Source organism: Xenopus laevis, chromosome 1S, assembly GCF_017654675.1.
Source record: "Xenopus laevis strain J_2021 chromosome 1S, Xenopus_laevis_v10.1, whole genome shotgun sequence".
In the NCBI taxonomy this organism is placed as follows: Eukaryota; Metazoa; Chordata; class Amphibia; order Anura; family Pipidae; genus Xenopus; species Xenopus laevis.
The window spans coordinates 141,580,923-141,597,798 of NC_054372.1; the positions used below are offsets into that span (position 1 = coordinate 141,580,923).

General features: G+C 38.9%; 1 protein-coding gene across 7 annotated transcripts in view; it reads left to right on the forward strand.

Moving 5' to 3' along the window:
* specc1l.S (sperm antigen with calponin homology and coiled-coil domains 1-like S homeolog) overlaps window positions 1–16,876 on the forward strand; it is a 39,789-nt gene that overhangs the window by 3,256 nt on the left and 19,657 nt on the right. For 2 of the 7 annotated variants that reach the window (XM_041580289.1, XM_018244092.2), the window contains exons 2-10: window positions 8,035–8,212; window positions 9,720–9,867; window positions 10,181–11,760; window positions 13,240–13,447; window positions 14,506–14,579; window positions 15,146–15,321; window positions 15,412–15,578; window positions 15,669–15,790; window positions 15,949–16,039. In XM_041580289.1, coding sequence (XP_041436223.1) covers window positions 8,035–8,212; window positions 9,720–9,867; window positions 10,181–11,760; window positions 13,240–13,447; window positions 14,506–14,579; window positions 15,146–15,321; window positions 15,412–15,578; window positions 15,669–15,790; window positions 15,949–16,039 — 2,744 coding nt within the window. Of the gene's footprint in view, window positions 1–5,738; window positions 5,863–7,318; window positions 7,586–8,034; window positions 8,213–9,719; window positions 9,868–10,180; window positions 11,761–13,239; window positions 13,448–14,505; window positions 14,580–15,145; window positions 15,322–15,411; window positions 15,579–15,668; window positions 15,791–15,948; window positions 16,040–16,876 lie in introns of those variants that run through there. The other 5 variants (XM_018244093.2, XM_018244095.2, XM_018244094.2 and 2 more) reach the window with 5 other exon arrangements.

Consider the following 16,876-nt stretch of genomic DNA (forward strand, 5'->3'; position numbering starts at 1 on the left):
AACTTCTTATACTTTGAGCTGTATTCCCTGCCCGCAGCACCCCCATAACACGACTATTGACGTTGTGTTGCAGATTTCTTGTTTGAGATGATATATGACTGATGCTTCGTGATATGTGACTGATGTTGGCACTTGAATAGTCTACTCGTTGCTCTGTGTGTGTTTGTGTGTATGTGTGTATCGTGTAACATTTGCACAGATGTGTACCATCCCTGCATAAAACATACATGCACCGAGATGCTCTGTACAATACGTGCACTGATGTGTCCTGCATCTTTATTACAAGGCTGCTTGCTGTTCTATCACAGCTTCATAATCCCGTTGTAGCCCCTGCACATAAAGAGAGATGTCAAAGGACAAATGGGAATCCGATATATGCGAGATTATATATACATATATATATATATACACACATTTTATATGCCCCCTTTCCTTAGTTTAAATCCTGGATTGTATTCAACTGGATTCGTTTAAAGTAAACAGGCTGTGCTATTTTTCTTTCTTAGATTTCTTGGAATTTCTTATTAGTATTAATGTTCATGCATCATGCCACTTTTATTTCAAATATAGTGAACAAAGTAGCCCCAGTTGTAAAATATTAGGATATTTTAAGACACAGATGAGTTCCATGACCATATAAAGGCACAAGACAAGTGCTGTTATACAGGTGATGTAACTCTGAGTTTACTTTTAGGGGGTTATTTATTCAAGTCTGAATGCCAAAATTGAATTTTTAAAGGTAAAAAACTAAAATTGTTCGAGATTTATTATACCCCGAGGCTGCAAAAATTAAAAAATTTCAAAAATCTGGCATCTCAGACCTGTCAAGGTTGTATATAAGAGATCAATGGTTGAGATCCCTATCTTATTTGGAAGTTTCTGTGGTCTGCACTGGAATTAGCCTGAAAATTAGACCATTTCAGACTTTTCTGGCATAAAACATGAAAAATTCAGGCTTTCCTGGGGAAAAAACTCTGATCCAATTAAAGCATACTTTTTTTAACAACAATAAATAAGGTCCAATCGTGGATTGGACTTTTTTGATTAAAATACTCAAATAAATTCAGACATTGCTAAATAAGGCTCCTAATATGCTCATATTTAAAACAGGGGGTACTTTCTTTTTTATTATAATAAACAAGTTTACGGGATTCATTTGATAAAACTTACATCACTAAGCATTCTTTATAAGGATTTCATTTTAAGAATATTCATTGTTCTCGTGTATTAGAAATAAAAAATATTACGGCAATATAATTGCTACTCTGCTATAGCTGCATTTAAAGGTTTAAACCTCATTTGCTTTATTTGCAGAAGTGTTTCACGTAGCACTCAGGGCTGTTTCTACTTACTTTTGGCAAAAACAGCATCCCTTCTCGCTTTATGGCAAGGAGTCTATATATATATATTCTTAGGGATACATTTGTTTCACAAGACAAGAGCAGGATCAATTTCAGTTTTTTAAAGGCTCATGTTGGCTAGTGGCTTGTGTAACATTTCATTGTCGGTGCCCGTCATGAGTGGTGGAAAGGGGTTTCCATTTATGGAAAAGACAGGAGGCATGGAGAGGTTTGCTGCCTTCTTCACAGGCAGAAATATGACAATGGAGAAAACCTCTGTGCAATTAGCTTTTGGTGATCTTGTCTATTACGATGGTGATTGTGGAAGAGATGAATACTCTGGTGAGATACAGAATGAAACAGGAAAGAATTTGTGAACTTGGGGATGTCAAATGTTAGGCACCCCAAGTGATTGTGTATACTTACCTTTAACCCCGGGCCTTCTTTAATACATGTCATATCAAGTCACATTTTGTTTTTCTAAACCTGTTTAAGTTCAAGGAAAGCTGAAAAAAGACCAAGCAGACCAGTTTGTCTGTTATCTTTATATTAAGAGTCTTAATTTCTGTAACTCTTAATTTTTTCACAAGTTGGATAGGTATCCCTTAAAAGTATCTAATATACCTTCCAGTACAAACATGTAAGTCTACAATGAGCTGTTTAGTATAGAAGTATAGAAAAGAAAATGATTGTTGCAGCAAGGAGTGAAATGATAGACTGTAATGGCCTCCTTTGTTATTTGTATTAGCATTTGTTAAAGAACCATTATACTTTTTATTTTGATTTTATTACACTTGTTTGTTAAATTATTGTAAGTTGTGGTGATATATAAATAACTGATTGATACGCCTTTTAAAGAAGACTTCTGCAGATTGGATAGTTCCTTGCTAATGGACTATTTTGCCACAGCATTGTCTTAGATAATGGCTTCCCATAAGGGCTAAACAACCAAATTGGGATCAGTAAACCTTTTTGCTAAATTATTTATTATTGATTGTAGGATGTATTTGCTTGTGAGAATGCTCCCAACAGTACTTGCTGAGATTAAGGAATAATAAAGGCAGGCTAAGGCCTATTAGTTTATACTGTAAGAGGCATTTCAATGAAAAGCCTTTCCTTTTTGTTTTCTTTAATTGCATTTGTTGTTCCAGAAAAGGTCAGTCCACAAGCAAACTTTGGTCACTCTTCTGTGAACAGGGAAAACAGCAGAAAAGTGTTGTATTCACTGACTACATTGGCTTCACACATGGCCTTTTTGTTTATCTCATTCTTATGTATTCTTCCTTTTATTTACACACTATTGTTACTTTCCTTCTAATTTAAGCATTTTTTGGTGAAGCTTATCTTGTTATGCTTCCTGTTAGGGTCTCTCACAGTAGTGATGTGTGGTTCTAAAAATTTAGAGATAGCATCAGAAGGGAAGTGGACTCCAGAAATATTAGCCCACCAATGAAGAGTCTATCTGTTTGGCGCCAGCCACAGCACACAAATAAAAAGTTTAGTGTACTGCAGCTGACCTATTTTTTGCCACATACCTGCCCAACTCACTGGTTGCTCAGGTTTCAGGCCTGCCCGCATCCCACTATATTAGAGGGCATGTGGAGCATTGGTTCTATTGGGAGAGCTCAAAACCAAAGACAATTCTAAGATATAAGAATCGGCTGGGAATCCGCTTAGAATTATGAATTTGAATATCAAACAATTTACATAAATTGCCAGAGAAATTAATTGCTTGTATATGTTTCACTTTCTCAGGGATTTACTGTTGGTTGTTCAAAAGTGTTTAAAATATGTTATATATAAAGGACCCATATGTTATTGAAAATACATTCGAGATTCGAAAATGGACAGCACCGTTTTTATAAGTAAAAAAGCCTTTATTGTAACTTGGCTACGATCAAAAGATACAGTTACGTTTCAAGCACGAATAATTCCACCGGCACACAGGTCTTTAGTTGCAAGCAGGGATAACCCTTGCTAAATTTTTATTTGCGTGGTTGCATCACGCAAATAAAAATTTAGCAAGGGTTATCCCTGCTTGCAACTAAAGACCTGTTTCCCGGTGGAATTATTCGTGCTGGAAGTTTGTGGGTTTCCGAAGGCCTTTCGGCTGGGCACCGGGCAATACACGTTTTGGAGAGCCAGGGTGTGCAAGCTGGTAACTATATTTGTGTCTATAACAGTTACGTTTCAAGCCATATCCTGGCTCTTTATCAAAGAGCCACGATTGCTGTCGTTTTATGGTACAGGTATAGGATCCGTTATTCGGAAACCCGCTATCCAGAAACCTTAAATTACGGAAAGGCCGTCTCACATAGACTCCATTTTATCCAAATAATCAAAATGTAAAAAAAAAAATGACTTCCTTTTTCTCATAAAACAGTACCCTGTATATGGTCCAAACGAAGTTATAATTAATCCTTATTGGAAGCAGAACCAGCCTATTTTGTTTATTTAATGTTTACACGATTTTCTAGTAGTCTTAAGGTAAATTACAGAAAGATCGGTTATCCGGAAAAACACCCCAGGTCCCAAGCATTCTGGATAACCAGTCCCATACCTGTACTTCTAGTACACTTCTACTGTACATACAAACCTCACCGGATAAGGCAGACCAAACATGGATAATTAGCAGACGTGTTTTCTTAGTTATTGTGGGTATAGTATAGACATGTCTGGTTTGCAGTGCTAATAAATGTAGCCTGGGTAAGGCGTAAAGGTGAGGAAAAACATGAAGCGTTTGCATTACACCCAGGGAAAATATCTGAAGTAAACGTGAATCATACAAAGAAATCAAGTTAACATAAGACTTTGCATGGGAACTCCTGCAAATAGTTTTGTGATTTCTTTTCATTGCATAATTTGCAAGAACTGGTCCTTGAATAGAAAAAAAAGAAACGTGAGAATAAAAGAGAATATGTTTGGGGGGGGGTGAGCTCTTGGCTAGAAACTGTTAAAAATACTTAGCTTTTATTTTGCAAATGTAAGTTTGATAGAAAGCAGTCTTTGCCGCAATGCTTTCATGTTACACGTAGTCAAGACCTGCCCTGAAGAGATACTGATGTCAGGAGCAATAATGTTTACAAATAATAAAGTAACAGTAATATCCCTGTGCTTTGCAGGGAATCTGTGAGAGCCTTAAGGGGTTTGGGAAATGGCCCCTAAGAGAATCTGGGAGGTAATTTAGATGTTTCTGCTTGTATTTTTATATATGCCCAACTGAGGGAGCTCGTCAAAAAGGGCATCTTTTTTTATGTGCAGGCGAATGCACGGGTCCATAAGTGAACAAATACATTGAACACTTGAGTCTAGATAAAGTTAATTTCTTCATTCACATACATTCAAATCATCATGGCTGCAAGCTGTGCTTAATTTCCAGGGACAGTCTGTTTTTTTGTTTTTTTTTAACAGCTGTTTCACCACACCCTGAGGCTTTCGCCTTTGTATCTGCTTCTCCTGCTGCAGCACTTATCCAGTAAGACAGTCAATGTAACAACCACTTGAACCTAATCCTGGTTGGAAGGGTTCAAAAAAGCCAAAAGATTATTGTGATAGATCCACTAAATGTCAGCATTTGATGGAGAAGACAGTAGGCCCACCTAACTGTTATTAACTAAGGAAACTTTCTTGAAAAATATCAGTTTTGCTGCATTGACAATTTTAATGATATTCATAATAATCTTTATATAATCCTTTTAGAAAGAAACACGCATCTATCATTTTGCTTCTTTGGTGTTGTCAATAGGTTTCACGGTGTCTTATGCTTTTATGAGGCACACTTTTAAGTTTTTGCTAAGCAAATAGAGCCACTCTGATGAGACAGTGTACTTCCACCTTTGAGTAGTGATGACAAATGCACAGGATGCCATTCTCCCTGTATACACATTCACGCAACCTCAGTGGCTTGTGATGAAGTGCAGTTCCTCAAGGATATGTACACAGCTGGGGCAGAGCTACTTCCAGGGAATTTAGAAGGGAAGAAGGTTGGTTTTTATTACCATAGAACTAGAAAAGGCAATATTTTGGTCACTTGAAAATTCCGGGACACATCTAAATGCATGTTACAGGGCTGCCTCAATTGCTGTTAAATGAAATTGCAATCTTCCAATCACTTCTAACTGGATTTTTAAGTGATCTGTTAAAACTATTCTAAAGCTATTCCATCTTCTATTACCTTGCGTTTGAACCCCATATTATGGAGAACCATCTAAATCTTTTTTATTCTTTTTTAAATGGGTGTAAACCAGACCAATAAATTGCAAAAGTGTTTCCTTAAAGTGACTCAACATAACATAAAATACAGCCCAAATGAATGGTTTTGGGATACTTAAAAATGCGGTGATCAAATCACAGTATTTGTACAGAGATTTACTGAACCTATTTTTTTGGAACCTGAAGCAGATCACAATTTGGATTAACAGAATGGAATCCTGTAAAGTGAATAGGAAAGGAGAAGCAGCTGAATATTGTCCATCGATGGTACAGTCATCTTTAATATTTTCTTCATACTGAGAGGCATAAGGTAGAGTTATGGCTATTTTTGCAATTAATCCTATATGCCAACTTATTTTAAAATATCCTCATGTTTCTGGGTAATAAGCCAGCAACAAACTTAGGCAGGTTTACTAACATTGGAGATAAATATCTCCAGAGATCTCCGGAGATGTTGCCCACAGCAGCCCAATCAGTAATTCGATTCACATACAAGTAGGGATGCACTGAATCCACTGTTTTGGATTCGGCCGAACCCCCGAATCCTTTGCGAAAGATTTGGCCGAGTACTGAACCTAACCTGAACCCTAATTTGCATATGCAAATTAGGGTTGGGGAAGGGAAAAAAATGTTACTTCCATGTTTTGTGACAAAAAGTCAAGCGATTTCCCTCCCCACCCCTAATTTGCAAATGCAAATTAGCATTTGGTTCGGCCGGGCAGAAGGATTCGGCCGAATCCTGGATTCGGTGCATCCCTACCTACAAGTTAAAATGGCCATAGACGCAAAGATCCTATTGTACGAATCGAAGACCGTGTGTGGAGTCTCCCGGCATTTTTCGTCCGGTGGACATCGGTCCCGCCGGAGCCCATTGCGCTCTCATCGTAATCCGATTGTTCGGCCATAGGTCCGAACGTTCAGATTACCCCCGATATAGCCATGCTTGTTAGTGGCATATCGGGGCATATGGCGATGTCGCCAAATGAGCGGATCTTTGCGTCTATGGCCATCTTTAGAAAGCAAAAGCAACGATCTGATTGGTTGCTATGGGCAACATCTCCTGAGATCTCCAGAGATATTTATCTCCAATGTTAAACATGTCCCTAAATTAGGCTTATGACAAGTGTTGCAGAAACTGCAAGCATGTGCATTATTTAGCAGGTAAATTACATGAATTCCTGTCAAGAATAAAACTTGGCTGCAGGTTGGGTCTTCTCTTTGCTGCACAGGCTGTGAAGGAGTTAATCTATTTTGCAAAGATTTAATTCATCCTTTCATCAACTCTTTATGGTTTCATTTCCTTATGGGCTTGCTTAATGAAAGTATTGAAAGCTGAGTATATATTTTCCTATTTAATGTCAACCCCTCACCCCCCCCGTACCTCAATAAAAGAAAACATAATTCTAAGCAACTTTGCAGTACAGATTCAGTACAATTTTTCTTTGCTGTGGATTTCAGCAATGATTCCTTTTCCTCTTAAGACTGACAGGTTAATTTGTATGTGAAGAATGGCACACATTTACATAATATTTGCTATTGTATCATTTGGCAATGGTGAGAAGTCGAAGGGGAGATTTGTTTTATCCGTCCTACACTTGAACATTTCTCTTTGCACCTCACATTTCACTCCTCCAGATGTGCAGGGAATATGGCTGACAGACCCAGGGGGAGGGGCTAAAGAACCTTTCCTAGCCTGTTGTTTTAAAGGAATGCAAAGTATTAAAAACCGTTTAATGTCTGTCAGGATACTTGTAGAGCAAGGATACATTCCAAATAAGGAATTCAGGTCCCCCTCCTTGGCTGACACAGGCTTGTAACATCATCCTTTTAACTCTTTCACAGCTATGTTACTTTTGCTACAGTTACTCATGAGGTGATGTGTGATACACAAAGTGACCATTTATTTTAGGATTTTTCTAGTGTGAGAAGCCAGGGAACAGTTTGCTTTCAATGTCTTTTTGTCCATGTAAGACAAGCTGAGACCAGAACTATATTTTGATGTTTTCTGCCACCAGTGACCCAGTTCACAGCAGGTACCAGACCCTTGTCTTTACATTCTGTCTGTCGAGATGTATGTAATTGTCGATTTCCTTGGAACATATCACTTATATTTTTAAGTTGTGAGGAAGCTTATACGCATGCATGTGGGAAAAATGTAAGACGCTGGTCGTTGGGATTAGCAAGAGGAATCATGAACAAACTTGTGATGACAGCTATTTGATTGAAAGTTGAGCCTTCCTGTTGCCAGTACAGCTGAATGTTAGAGACTTTTTCTTCATGGGTTGTTTTGTTAAAAATCTTTAAAAAGGTCCAGAACATTGTGGAAGTCATTCTGTAGACTAATTTTGCAGCCTGAAATTGTATACTCTGTAATAGTAGAGATGTTATTATTTGTGGTAGCAGAGAGCTCTGGAGCTTTAACAGCACCGCCGTTAAGTAGATTCACTTAATGTAATGCAGAATTCTTGTTTGTACTCCGCAGATTCAGCTGTAAATGCATCACAAACAGACTACCCAGGATGAGGAAAGCAAGCAGGAGTGTAGGCGCTGCCCCAAAAGTACCTGTTAATAATAAATCACAGGGTACAGAGCGGTCAAAGTCAGAGAGCAGCGCACCCATCGCTTCCAAGGTTTCCCGACCTGGATCTTCCTTATCAAAGGTGAGAAGGGTTAACATTTTTGCACGGCATTCCAAACCATCTAACACATCTTAGTATGAGATAGTAGGCTTAGGCTAACTGTTTCTAGAATATATATTTGCCTGTAAATTTGATTTCTGTGAATTATTCCAGTTTATTAATTTTGCTGCCAAAATGGTTTAAAAAATATAAGATGGCAAATTAGCTTTCTTTGAGGACTACTGAGCTGGTAGTCTAGACTTAATTAAATGTGCTGGTAGTTCTTCATTGAGAAGCCACAATGCGTATACATTGATTTGATACTCCCGCCCACAGAATTCTGGCAATGGGCTCATGGTGCTCATGTATGCTGGGCAGCAGGAAATTGGTTTTGTCCCTGCATCCTGCAGCTATCCTGGAAGATTCCTCCTGCATGTTCAATTAACCCCAATAGTGGTACTCAAAAATAACTTCTGTGCCAGCCCCAGGGATTAGCTGCAAAAAGCCATATACCTAAATAGTGGAAAAAGATCAATTTCTCAAGTGCCCTGAAGAGCACTTGCACAAATGTAATTGTTTTGTTTATATTTCTTGTTAATGGTGGAGGAAAGAAGCATTAGATACATCAGCATCATGTATTAAATAAAAATGAAGTAAAGCATTTGGCAACAGAGCTGTCAAAATACATTGGGGCAGATTTACTAAGGGTGAAGCGGCCGTCGCTAGCGAAAATTTGCCAAAAATCCAATCCGCAGGGACATTGACAATTTACTAACAGGCGTAGAGGACAATTTGCTCGCGGAAGAGAGAGCCGCTAGCGCAATTTTGCAGCCTATCGCCAGGCGAATTTCTGCTTAGATGAATGATCCTTACACCACAAATTCACTGGAGTGTGAATTTTCCTGAACGTTACCTCTTTTGCGTTTCCTTCACCACCTTAGACCTGACAAACTGATAAGATGAAGCTACATCCTCCTCAATCTTATGTCAGTGACATCATATCCTGTATGCCAGAAAGTCATAAAAGTTCTTAAAAAAAAAACGCTGGCGTTTTTTCATATTCTAAACCGGGATTGCCTTCCAAAGTCTGACTATTGAAAGATTTTTGTGTTAACATTTTTTTTTCCAACCATTTGAGGGTCATGCCACATTTGTTTTAGAGTGAGCTCATGTCTAGGACTAGAGAATCTCTTTTGTCTTTATTATGCTTCCTTGGACATTTGAAATAATAAGTGGCCACTTCAAGCATTTGCACCAACATCTCTAATAAAGACGTCTAAACGACCTTTATGTACCCGCCCTATTCAAATTGACCTAAGCATAAGAGTACTAACGAAGTTTTGGTAGGCAAATTAATGCTAGCGAAACTTCGCCAGTGTTCGGCTGAGAGACACAACTTTTAATTTTAGTGAATTAGCGCAGTGGTAGCAAATTTGCACCTGGTGAAGTTTAGCGGATCCTTCGCTGGTGAAAATTCGCCCTTTAGCGAATTTGCCGGATTGTCTCATTGTTTTGGGTAACCTGATTTTTTTTAAAATTGTTTTTCCAGGCTAAAAGCAATGATGATCTTTTAGCTGGAATGGCTGGTGGCATTCCTGCAAGCAATAGTGTGAAGGTGAAGAAAAACAGCACTACATCTAACACTACTTCTGGCACAGCAATGAGTGGACAAGAGGGCAGAACAAGAAGCAGTGCAGGTAAGTGGATAAATCCTCTACACAAACAGAGTACAGGTGCTTCTCTACTGGCAACAGCCCAAGTGCACCACACCCCTCTTTCCTACTTTACCCGTTGGTAAACTTCTCTGCTTGCTTCATGGCACTAGCTGATGCATAAAATACTAATGAACTGCACATAAAGTTATTTTTTTTATAAAGTAATTATGTGTGTTTACTTAACAGCAGAAACAGTTTGTACTGTAAAATGATGCTGTGCAGGTGTAAAGTTTTCATTTATACTTTTTCATTGGTACCATTTCAGTGAATTTCTTTTTAAAAAAATTTCTTGCAGGAAGTAGTTCAAACACCAAGCGTAGTGGTTCATCAAGTGCTAAGGAAGTTGGATCTTCACGCGAGAGGTTAAGAGAACGCTCTCGTTTAACAGCCAGCAAGAAGCCACAAGGATCAGGAGTTGGCACAGAAGTGTTGGCTTCTAGCAAACGATCACGTGGACGAACAGATTCTGATATGATTCGTATGAGCAAGTCCAAATCTGATAATCAGATCAGCGACCGTGCAGCTCTGGAGGCCAAAGTCAAAGAATTGATGAACCTAGCTAAGAATAAAGACGCTGAGATTCTTCTTCTTCGTACAGAGCTAAGGGACACTCTGTCACAACTGGGACAGGATGTTTCTGACAAGAGTCCAGATGAGCACCCTTTAATACATTTACAGGAGCAGAATACAACTGTAAGTGAGGAGCTGCAGGAGCTAAAAAGCGAAAATCGAATGCTGAAGGATCGGTTGAATGCCCTGGGCTTTTCACTAGGGCAACAACCAGATGATCCAGATAAGATGTATGGCTTTCAGTCCTTGGGCATCAATCCAGAGAGCCATAGTGACTGTGGGGGAGGGACTCTAACCTCTTCTGTTGAGGGTTCAGCACCTGGATCAATGGAAGATCTCCTTAGCCAAGATGAAAGTACCCTCACTGGTGAAAGGAGAAGCAGCTCTATGGATAACCTAGACAGTGAATGCAGTGAGGTTTACCAGCCACTGACCTCTAGTGATGATGCTCTAGATGCACCCTCGTCATCCTCAGAATCAGAAGGCCTTCCAAGTACTGATCGATCTCGTAAAGGAAGCAGTGGGAATGCCAGTGAAGTTTCTGTTGCGTGCCTTACTGAGCGCATCCACCAAATGGAAGAAAACCAACATAGCACATCAGAAGAACTACAGGCCACCTTGCAGGAACTGGCTGACCTTCAGCAGATAACACAGGAGTTAAACAGTGAAAATGAGAGACTAGGGGAGGAGAAGGTTATATTAATGGACTCTCTCTGCCAGCAGAGTGACAAACTGGAGTTATTTAGCCGTCAGCTAGATTATGCTCAAGCTCTGCTAGATGAACATCATATATCCTACTCTCTTGATGAGGATCTGAAGAGTAACCGCTACTTGGATCTGGAACAACGATACATGGAGCTCGCTGAAAATGGTCGTTTTGAGAGGGAGCAACTTTTGGGGGTACAGCAGCATCTAAGTAATTCACTTAAAATGGCTGAACAGGATAACAAGGATGCCCAAGATGTTATCCGGGCTCTTAAGGAGCGAAATCACCACATGGAGCGCATTGCTGAGGCGGAGCAACTGAGTAAGCAAGCCTTAGCTGCAACATTGGAGGAGTATAAGGCTACCTTAAATTCAGAGCAGGCTGAATGTGCTAGACTAAAGTCACATCTGGAGCAGGAAAAACAGAGGGTAGCAGAGCTGTATTCCATACATAGCTCTGGGGATACATCTCACATACAGAACCTCCTTGAAAGCGTGCGTAGTGACAAAGAGAAGGCAGAGAGCCTAGCCAGCAGTCTGCAGGAAGAGGTGTTGCATGCACGCAGCGATATCAACGGCATGCAGGATGCCTTTGGCAAGGTGAGGCTTAACCTGACTAAAACAAATACAGGCAAAACGTGTTTGTTTTTTTAAGTTCATTTTATGGCTTCTTTCTCCTCTACTTCTTTCTATAAGTGCGTTTAGTGCTTCTTAAATTAGAGCAAAATTCAGACTGTTTGAGTTAACTTCTAATATGATGTAGAGAGTGATATTCTGAGAGAATTTTATAGTCTTAAAGACCATTTGTTTTTTTTAGATGGGATCAGTGACCCCCATATGAAAGCTGGAAAGAGTCAGAAGACAAATAATAAAAAAAACTATATATAAATAATGAAGACCAATGGAAAAGTTGCTTTGAATGTGCCATTCTATAACACACTAAAAGTTAACTTAAAGGGGATGTAAAGGCAAAAAAATAAAATGCTATTTTACTTTCATAATGAAAAAGAAACATATCTCCAATACACTTTAATTAAAAATGTGTACCGTTTTTATAAGAAACCTGTCTATCTGCATTGAAATTTCCCCTGCATTTTACTTGCTCTGACTGCTGCAGATAGGAAACTTCAGACGGTCCCTAACTACTCTGCAGGGTAACAATCATACTTTCCAACAGCAGGGGGAGCCCCCTCACCTTACTTCCCAGCCGTGCAGAACTCAAGCAGCTTTGTTTCCCTGTAGAGCAGTCGGCGACTGTGTAGAGATTCTTATTGGATTTTATTTTTGCCTTTACATCCCCTTTAATGTTTCCAACTCCATTGGCAAAGATCATGGAGCCAGATTTAAAAAGATAAACTGGATTCTCATTTAAGGATTATTTTGCTGCAGCCACTGGTTCTGCAGAGTTGGACAAAGTTTGTATTAAACAAAACAAAAACTGTAAAATCCACATTAGATTACATGACAACACAGGACCCAGTGCAGTTTGCATATTCTGATTATTAATCAGTCTTGCTGTATCTGTTTCAGGCAGAAATTATTTGACTTGTGCTGTTTTGATCATTTATGACGATCCCTAATCTTAGCCTTCCAACAGCAGCCCATACCACACTGAGCATGTGCATGGTTTTGGTCTTGCATAGATGTTTAACACAGTTACAAGATGGTGACCCCCTGTGGCCAACTTTGAAAGCATAAATCATTTGTTTTATTAGGCTTGTGGTGCAGTAAGTTTATGTTTAGTATATAAAATACAGCATTTCTAGCATTAATCTATTTTAGACTTTAGTTCCCCTTTAACAGTGAACCACCGCTTTAAATTGCAAAATATTAGCCTTGGATATGACACCAGCCATAGGCCATTTTGCAATTTAAGTGTGCGAGCCTGTCATTTTGACTTTTGTGCACAGTGACACTCGGCCACGGTTTAAGTACAACAAAACCTTTTTTCTTCTCAGATTTGTAATGCAAAGGTAGCAACGCATATATAATTCTGGCCTCATGCAAACCCCAAAAGAAAGTGCTTTATTTCTTCTCTGTGTTGTTATGCATGCATCACATTGTGGTTTTTTTTAATAGCTGGAGGATGAGTATAGTGCCTACAGGGAAGAGGCCCAAAAGCAGGTGTCTGAATTAACTTTGGCACTAGAGAAGGTGCGACATGAACTGGAAGAGAAAGAAACAGAGCTCAGTGATATGAAGGAGACAATATTTGAGCTGGAGGATGAAGTTGAACAGCATCGAGCTGTAAAGCTTCATGATAACTTGATAATTTCAGACCTTGAAAGTAAGTTCCATACAGTACAGGGCCAGCAGAGGGCATTATAACAAAGGCAGTGTCCTCACTGAATGTCATTGTTTTTACTTCATAATTTTGTGTGCTACACCTCATCATTTTAAAGTAGAGTGAGTGAATTCCGAGCTGCATTATTGTCTTACATATGCCACTTGTGTAAGCCTTCTTATATTACACAAGTGGCATATTTATGAAAGGGAGAGCTTGCTAAAGTTTGCCAGAAGCATATTTCATAGCTCTACTGACTTGTAAAGATTTTTGGGACTTTTATCCAAAGATGAAAATAGAGCTATCCTATAAGCTTGAAAAATGCTTGTAGGATAGCTGTTCTCAGTCCTTGAGCTTTTGTAGCTGGTAATTTACTTATTTATATGGGATTGTTTTACTACAGTTGTTATCTTGCAGATGTGTACTGCAGCATGTTGCCATTCAACATAATTACTCCCAAGGTATACAGCATAACACCATCTTCTCTATTGCTGACCTTCCTATACAGAATCAAGCAACATCTATTAGAGTATCTGCAATTATTTCCATCCTTGTGAAAAAAGTAGGAAATGTAATTACATGCATTTCCCCCTGCTCATGTATTATAATTACATAGTTTCTTAAGTTCAGAGCTGTAAAGTAATTTAGTGACACTGCCTAGAGGTGGTATCCTGTGCTGTACGTGCTGGGCTCCTTCATCCTTTTTTGTTTTTCTGTTTTCCTGACTGAAACAATGAAGCTGCATTTCTAGCACTTCTGACCTTGACAGCAATAAATCTACCCCCCCCCCCCCCAGGAGGTGGAGTTGTGGAAGAGCGTTTTAGGGGGCACGTCTCACATGGTGTATGGCTGGGAATTTTACTTTTTTTTTTGTTTGTTTTTTTAAATCTTTTCCAACGTCCATACAGATCTTATAAGAAAATTTTAAATAAAAAGTTGCAATTTCTAGACATCTTAAAGGTCGTTTTTATGAATTCTAGATGTTTTTAAAATGTTTTGAAAATGTATTTTAGGTCCAGTGCTTTTCCTTCCAACTGTTTAATCTTTTTTTTTTTAATTAGATGCAGTTAAGAAGCTTCAGGACCAAAAACACGACATGGAGCGTGAGATCAAAATACTAAACCGGAAACTGAGGGTAAGAACGCAGCAATAGGTGCTCAGTGTCCATTTTCTGTGAGACCTGTGTGATTATTGCTTTGAATACTGTGGAAATTAATATTGTTAACAAAAAAACAACATGTTGGGCCTTTTGTGTTTTTAACATTTCATTACTTTCACAAAACAAGTTATAGTGTAAGTGAAGTGGTATACAGGTCAGATAAGTTGCCATGCAGACTATTAAGTAAAACATGAATGTATGTTCCACTGAGTTTATGAACAAGTGGATCTAATCAGATTGTATTATTTATCTGGATAGACCAACTGTTTTCTGATAGGATTGCAGGACAGTCTCTCCAAACTGCCTACTAAGGTGACCCTACCAGGTCTGGACTGACATTCAAAGTAAGTCCTGGCATTGCAGGTACGGAGAAGCCAAAACAGCCCCCTAGATAGTGATTGTCTATGGTAAGTGACTGTCTATGAAAGGGCCAAAACAGAGTGATGGTAATAAGCAGCAATGTATTAAATCACTGTAAAATCATTCACAGGTATGTTTGTGAAAAACATTTTTTCTACCTTTCTTGCTGTCATTCATAACAGGAGGAGAATGCAGAATGGCGCCAATTCCAGGCTGACTTGCAGACTGCTGTTGTGATTGCCAATGATATCAAATCTGAAGCACAGGAGGAGATTGGGGAACTGAAGAGGCAACTCCAAGAGACAATAGAGAGGAATGAGAAGCTTGCAAAAGAGATGGAAAATGCAGCATCACGCAAGTAAGTACTTTTTTGGAATATAAAAGAGGGTCTACTACAGTGGGAAGAGTTTATTTATTTTGCGTGTATTTATTTATTTTGCCTCTAAAGACAGGAAGAAGAACGTGGTCGTGTCTATAACTACATGAATGCTGTGGAAAGGGACTTGGCAGCTCTAAGACAGGGAATGGGTTTGAACCGTAGATCATCTGCGTCATCAGATCCCGCGCCCACTGTCAAAACCCTGATTAAATCCTTTGATAATGCATCCTCCCAAGGTAAATATCTGTACAAATAATGGTTTTGGTAGCCGAGATAGTAGCCATTCAAGAAAATTCAAGTTTTATGTTCTTTACTTTTCATGTCAGTTCCAAGTCCAGCTACTGCAGTGGCAGTGGCAGTGGCAGCTGCAGCAACACCAATTTCCAGAACGCCTCTCAGCCCAAGTCCCATGAAGACACCTCCAGCTGCTGCTGTTTCTCCAATGCAGGTACCAACCAATTTCCAAAATTACTGAAATGAATACTTAAACTCTGTTTGCTGGCACAAGCATGCATATTTATGTTTGTGCTGTCACATTGTTATCGGTTGTATTTAGCACCGTTTGGTTTAATTATTAGATCATTCAACCACTTTCTCTTTTTGCAGAGACATTCTATTAGTGGGCCTATATCTGCAGTGAAATCCTTACCAGGCTTATCGGAGAAGAGACCAAGCTATGCTGAGATTCCAGTTCAGGGTAGGGAAATAAAATTGGAGAATTCTGTAAAACATTATAGGTTAATGACTTGTATTCTGTGTAGTATTACAGGTTACATAAATGTAATTGCAGATGTTTTTTAGCCAGCAATTAAAGCAGGAAAACGGTACCCACAAAATGAATACTTAAGCAACAAATAGTTTACATCATATTAAGTGGCATATTAAAGAATCTTACCAAGCTGGAATATATATTTAAGTAAATATTGCCCCTTTAAATCTTTTGCCCCCATTTTATGATATTTTCTTTGCTGCCTCAGAGATCACCTGACCAGAAGTACTAACTGTAACAGGAAGAAATGTAGAAGCAAAAGACAGAACTCTGTCCGTTAATTGGCTCATGGACCTAACATGTAGGATTTGTTTGTGTGCACTGTGAATCGTGGGATCTCAGTAGGCAGCCGTTTTTTCTTAAAATGGCAAGTTTCTATTCAGAATTACATTGTTTTGGGGTATAGTTTTCCTTTAATGGAACAGTTCAGTGTAAAAATAAAAACTTGGTAAATAGGCTGTGCAAAATAAAAAAATGTTATCCAGAATGCTTGGGACCTGGTGTTTTCCATGTTGCAAGGCTAGTAGTAAATTTATGTAATGCATTTTACTAGCTTCACTGGTTTCTATGGAATGGCATATGACTTAATTATAAAACATGACTGGGAGCATGTGGCTCGTGTGAAACAAACCCCGGCAAGGTACTGGATACCAATTCAATGAACCTCCAAATTATGGAAAGATCTGTTATCCACAAAACCCCCAGGTCCCGAGCATTCCGTATAACAGGTCTCATACCTGTACTAAAATAATTAATTGTGCACCT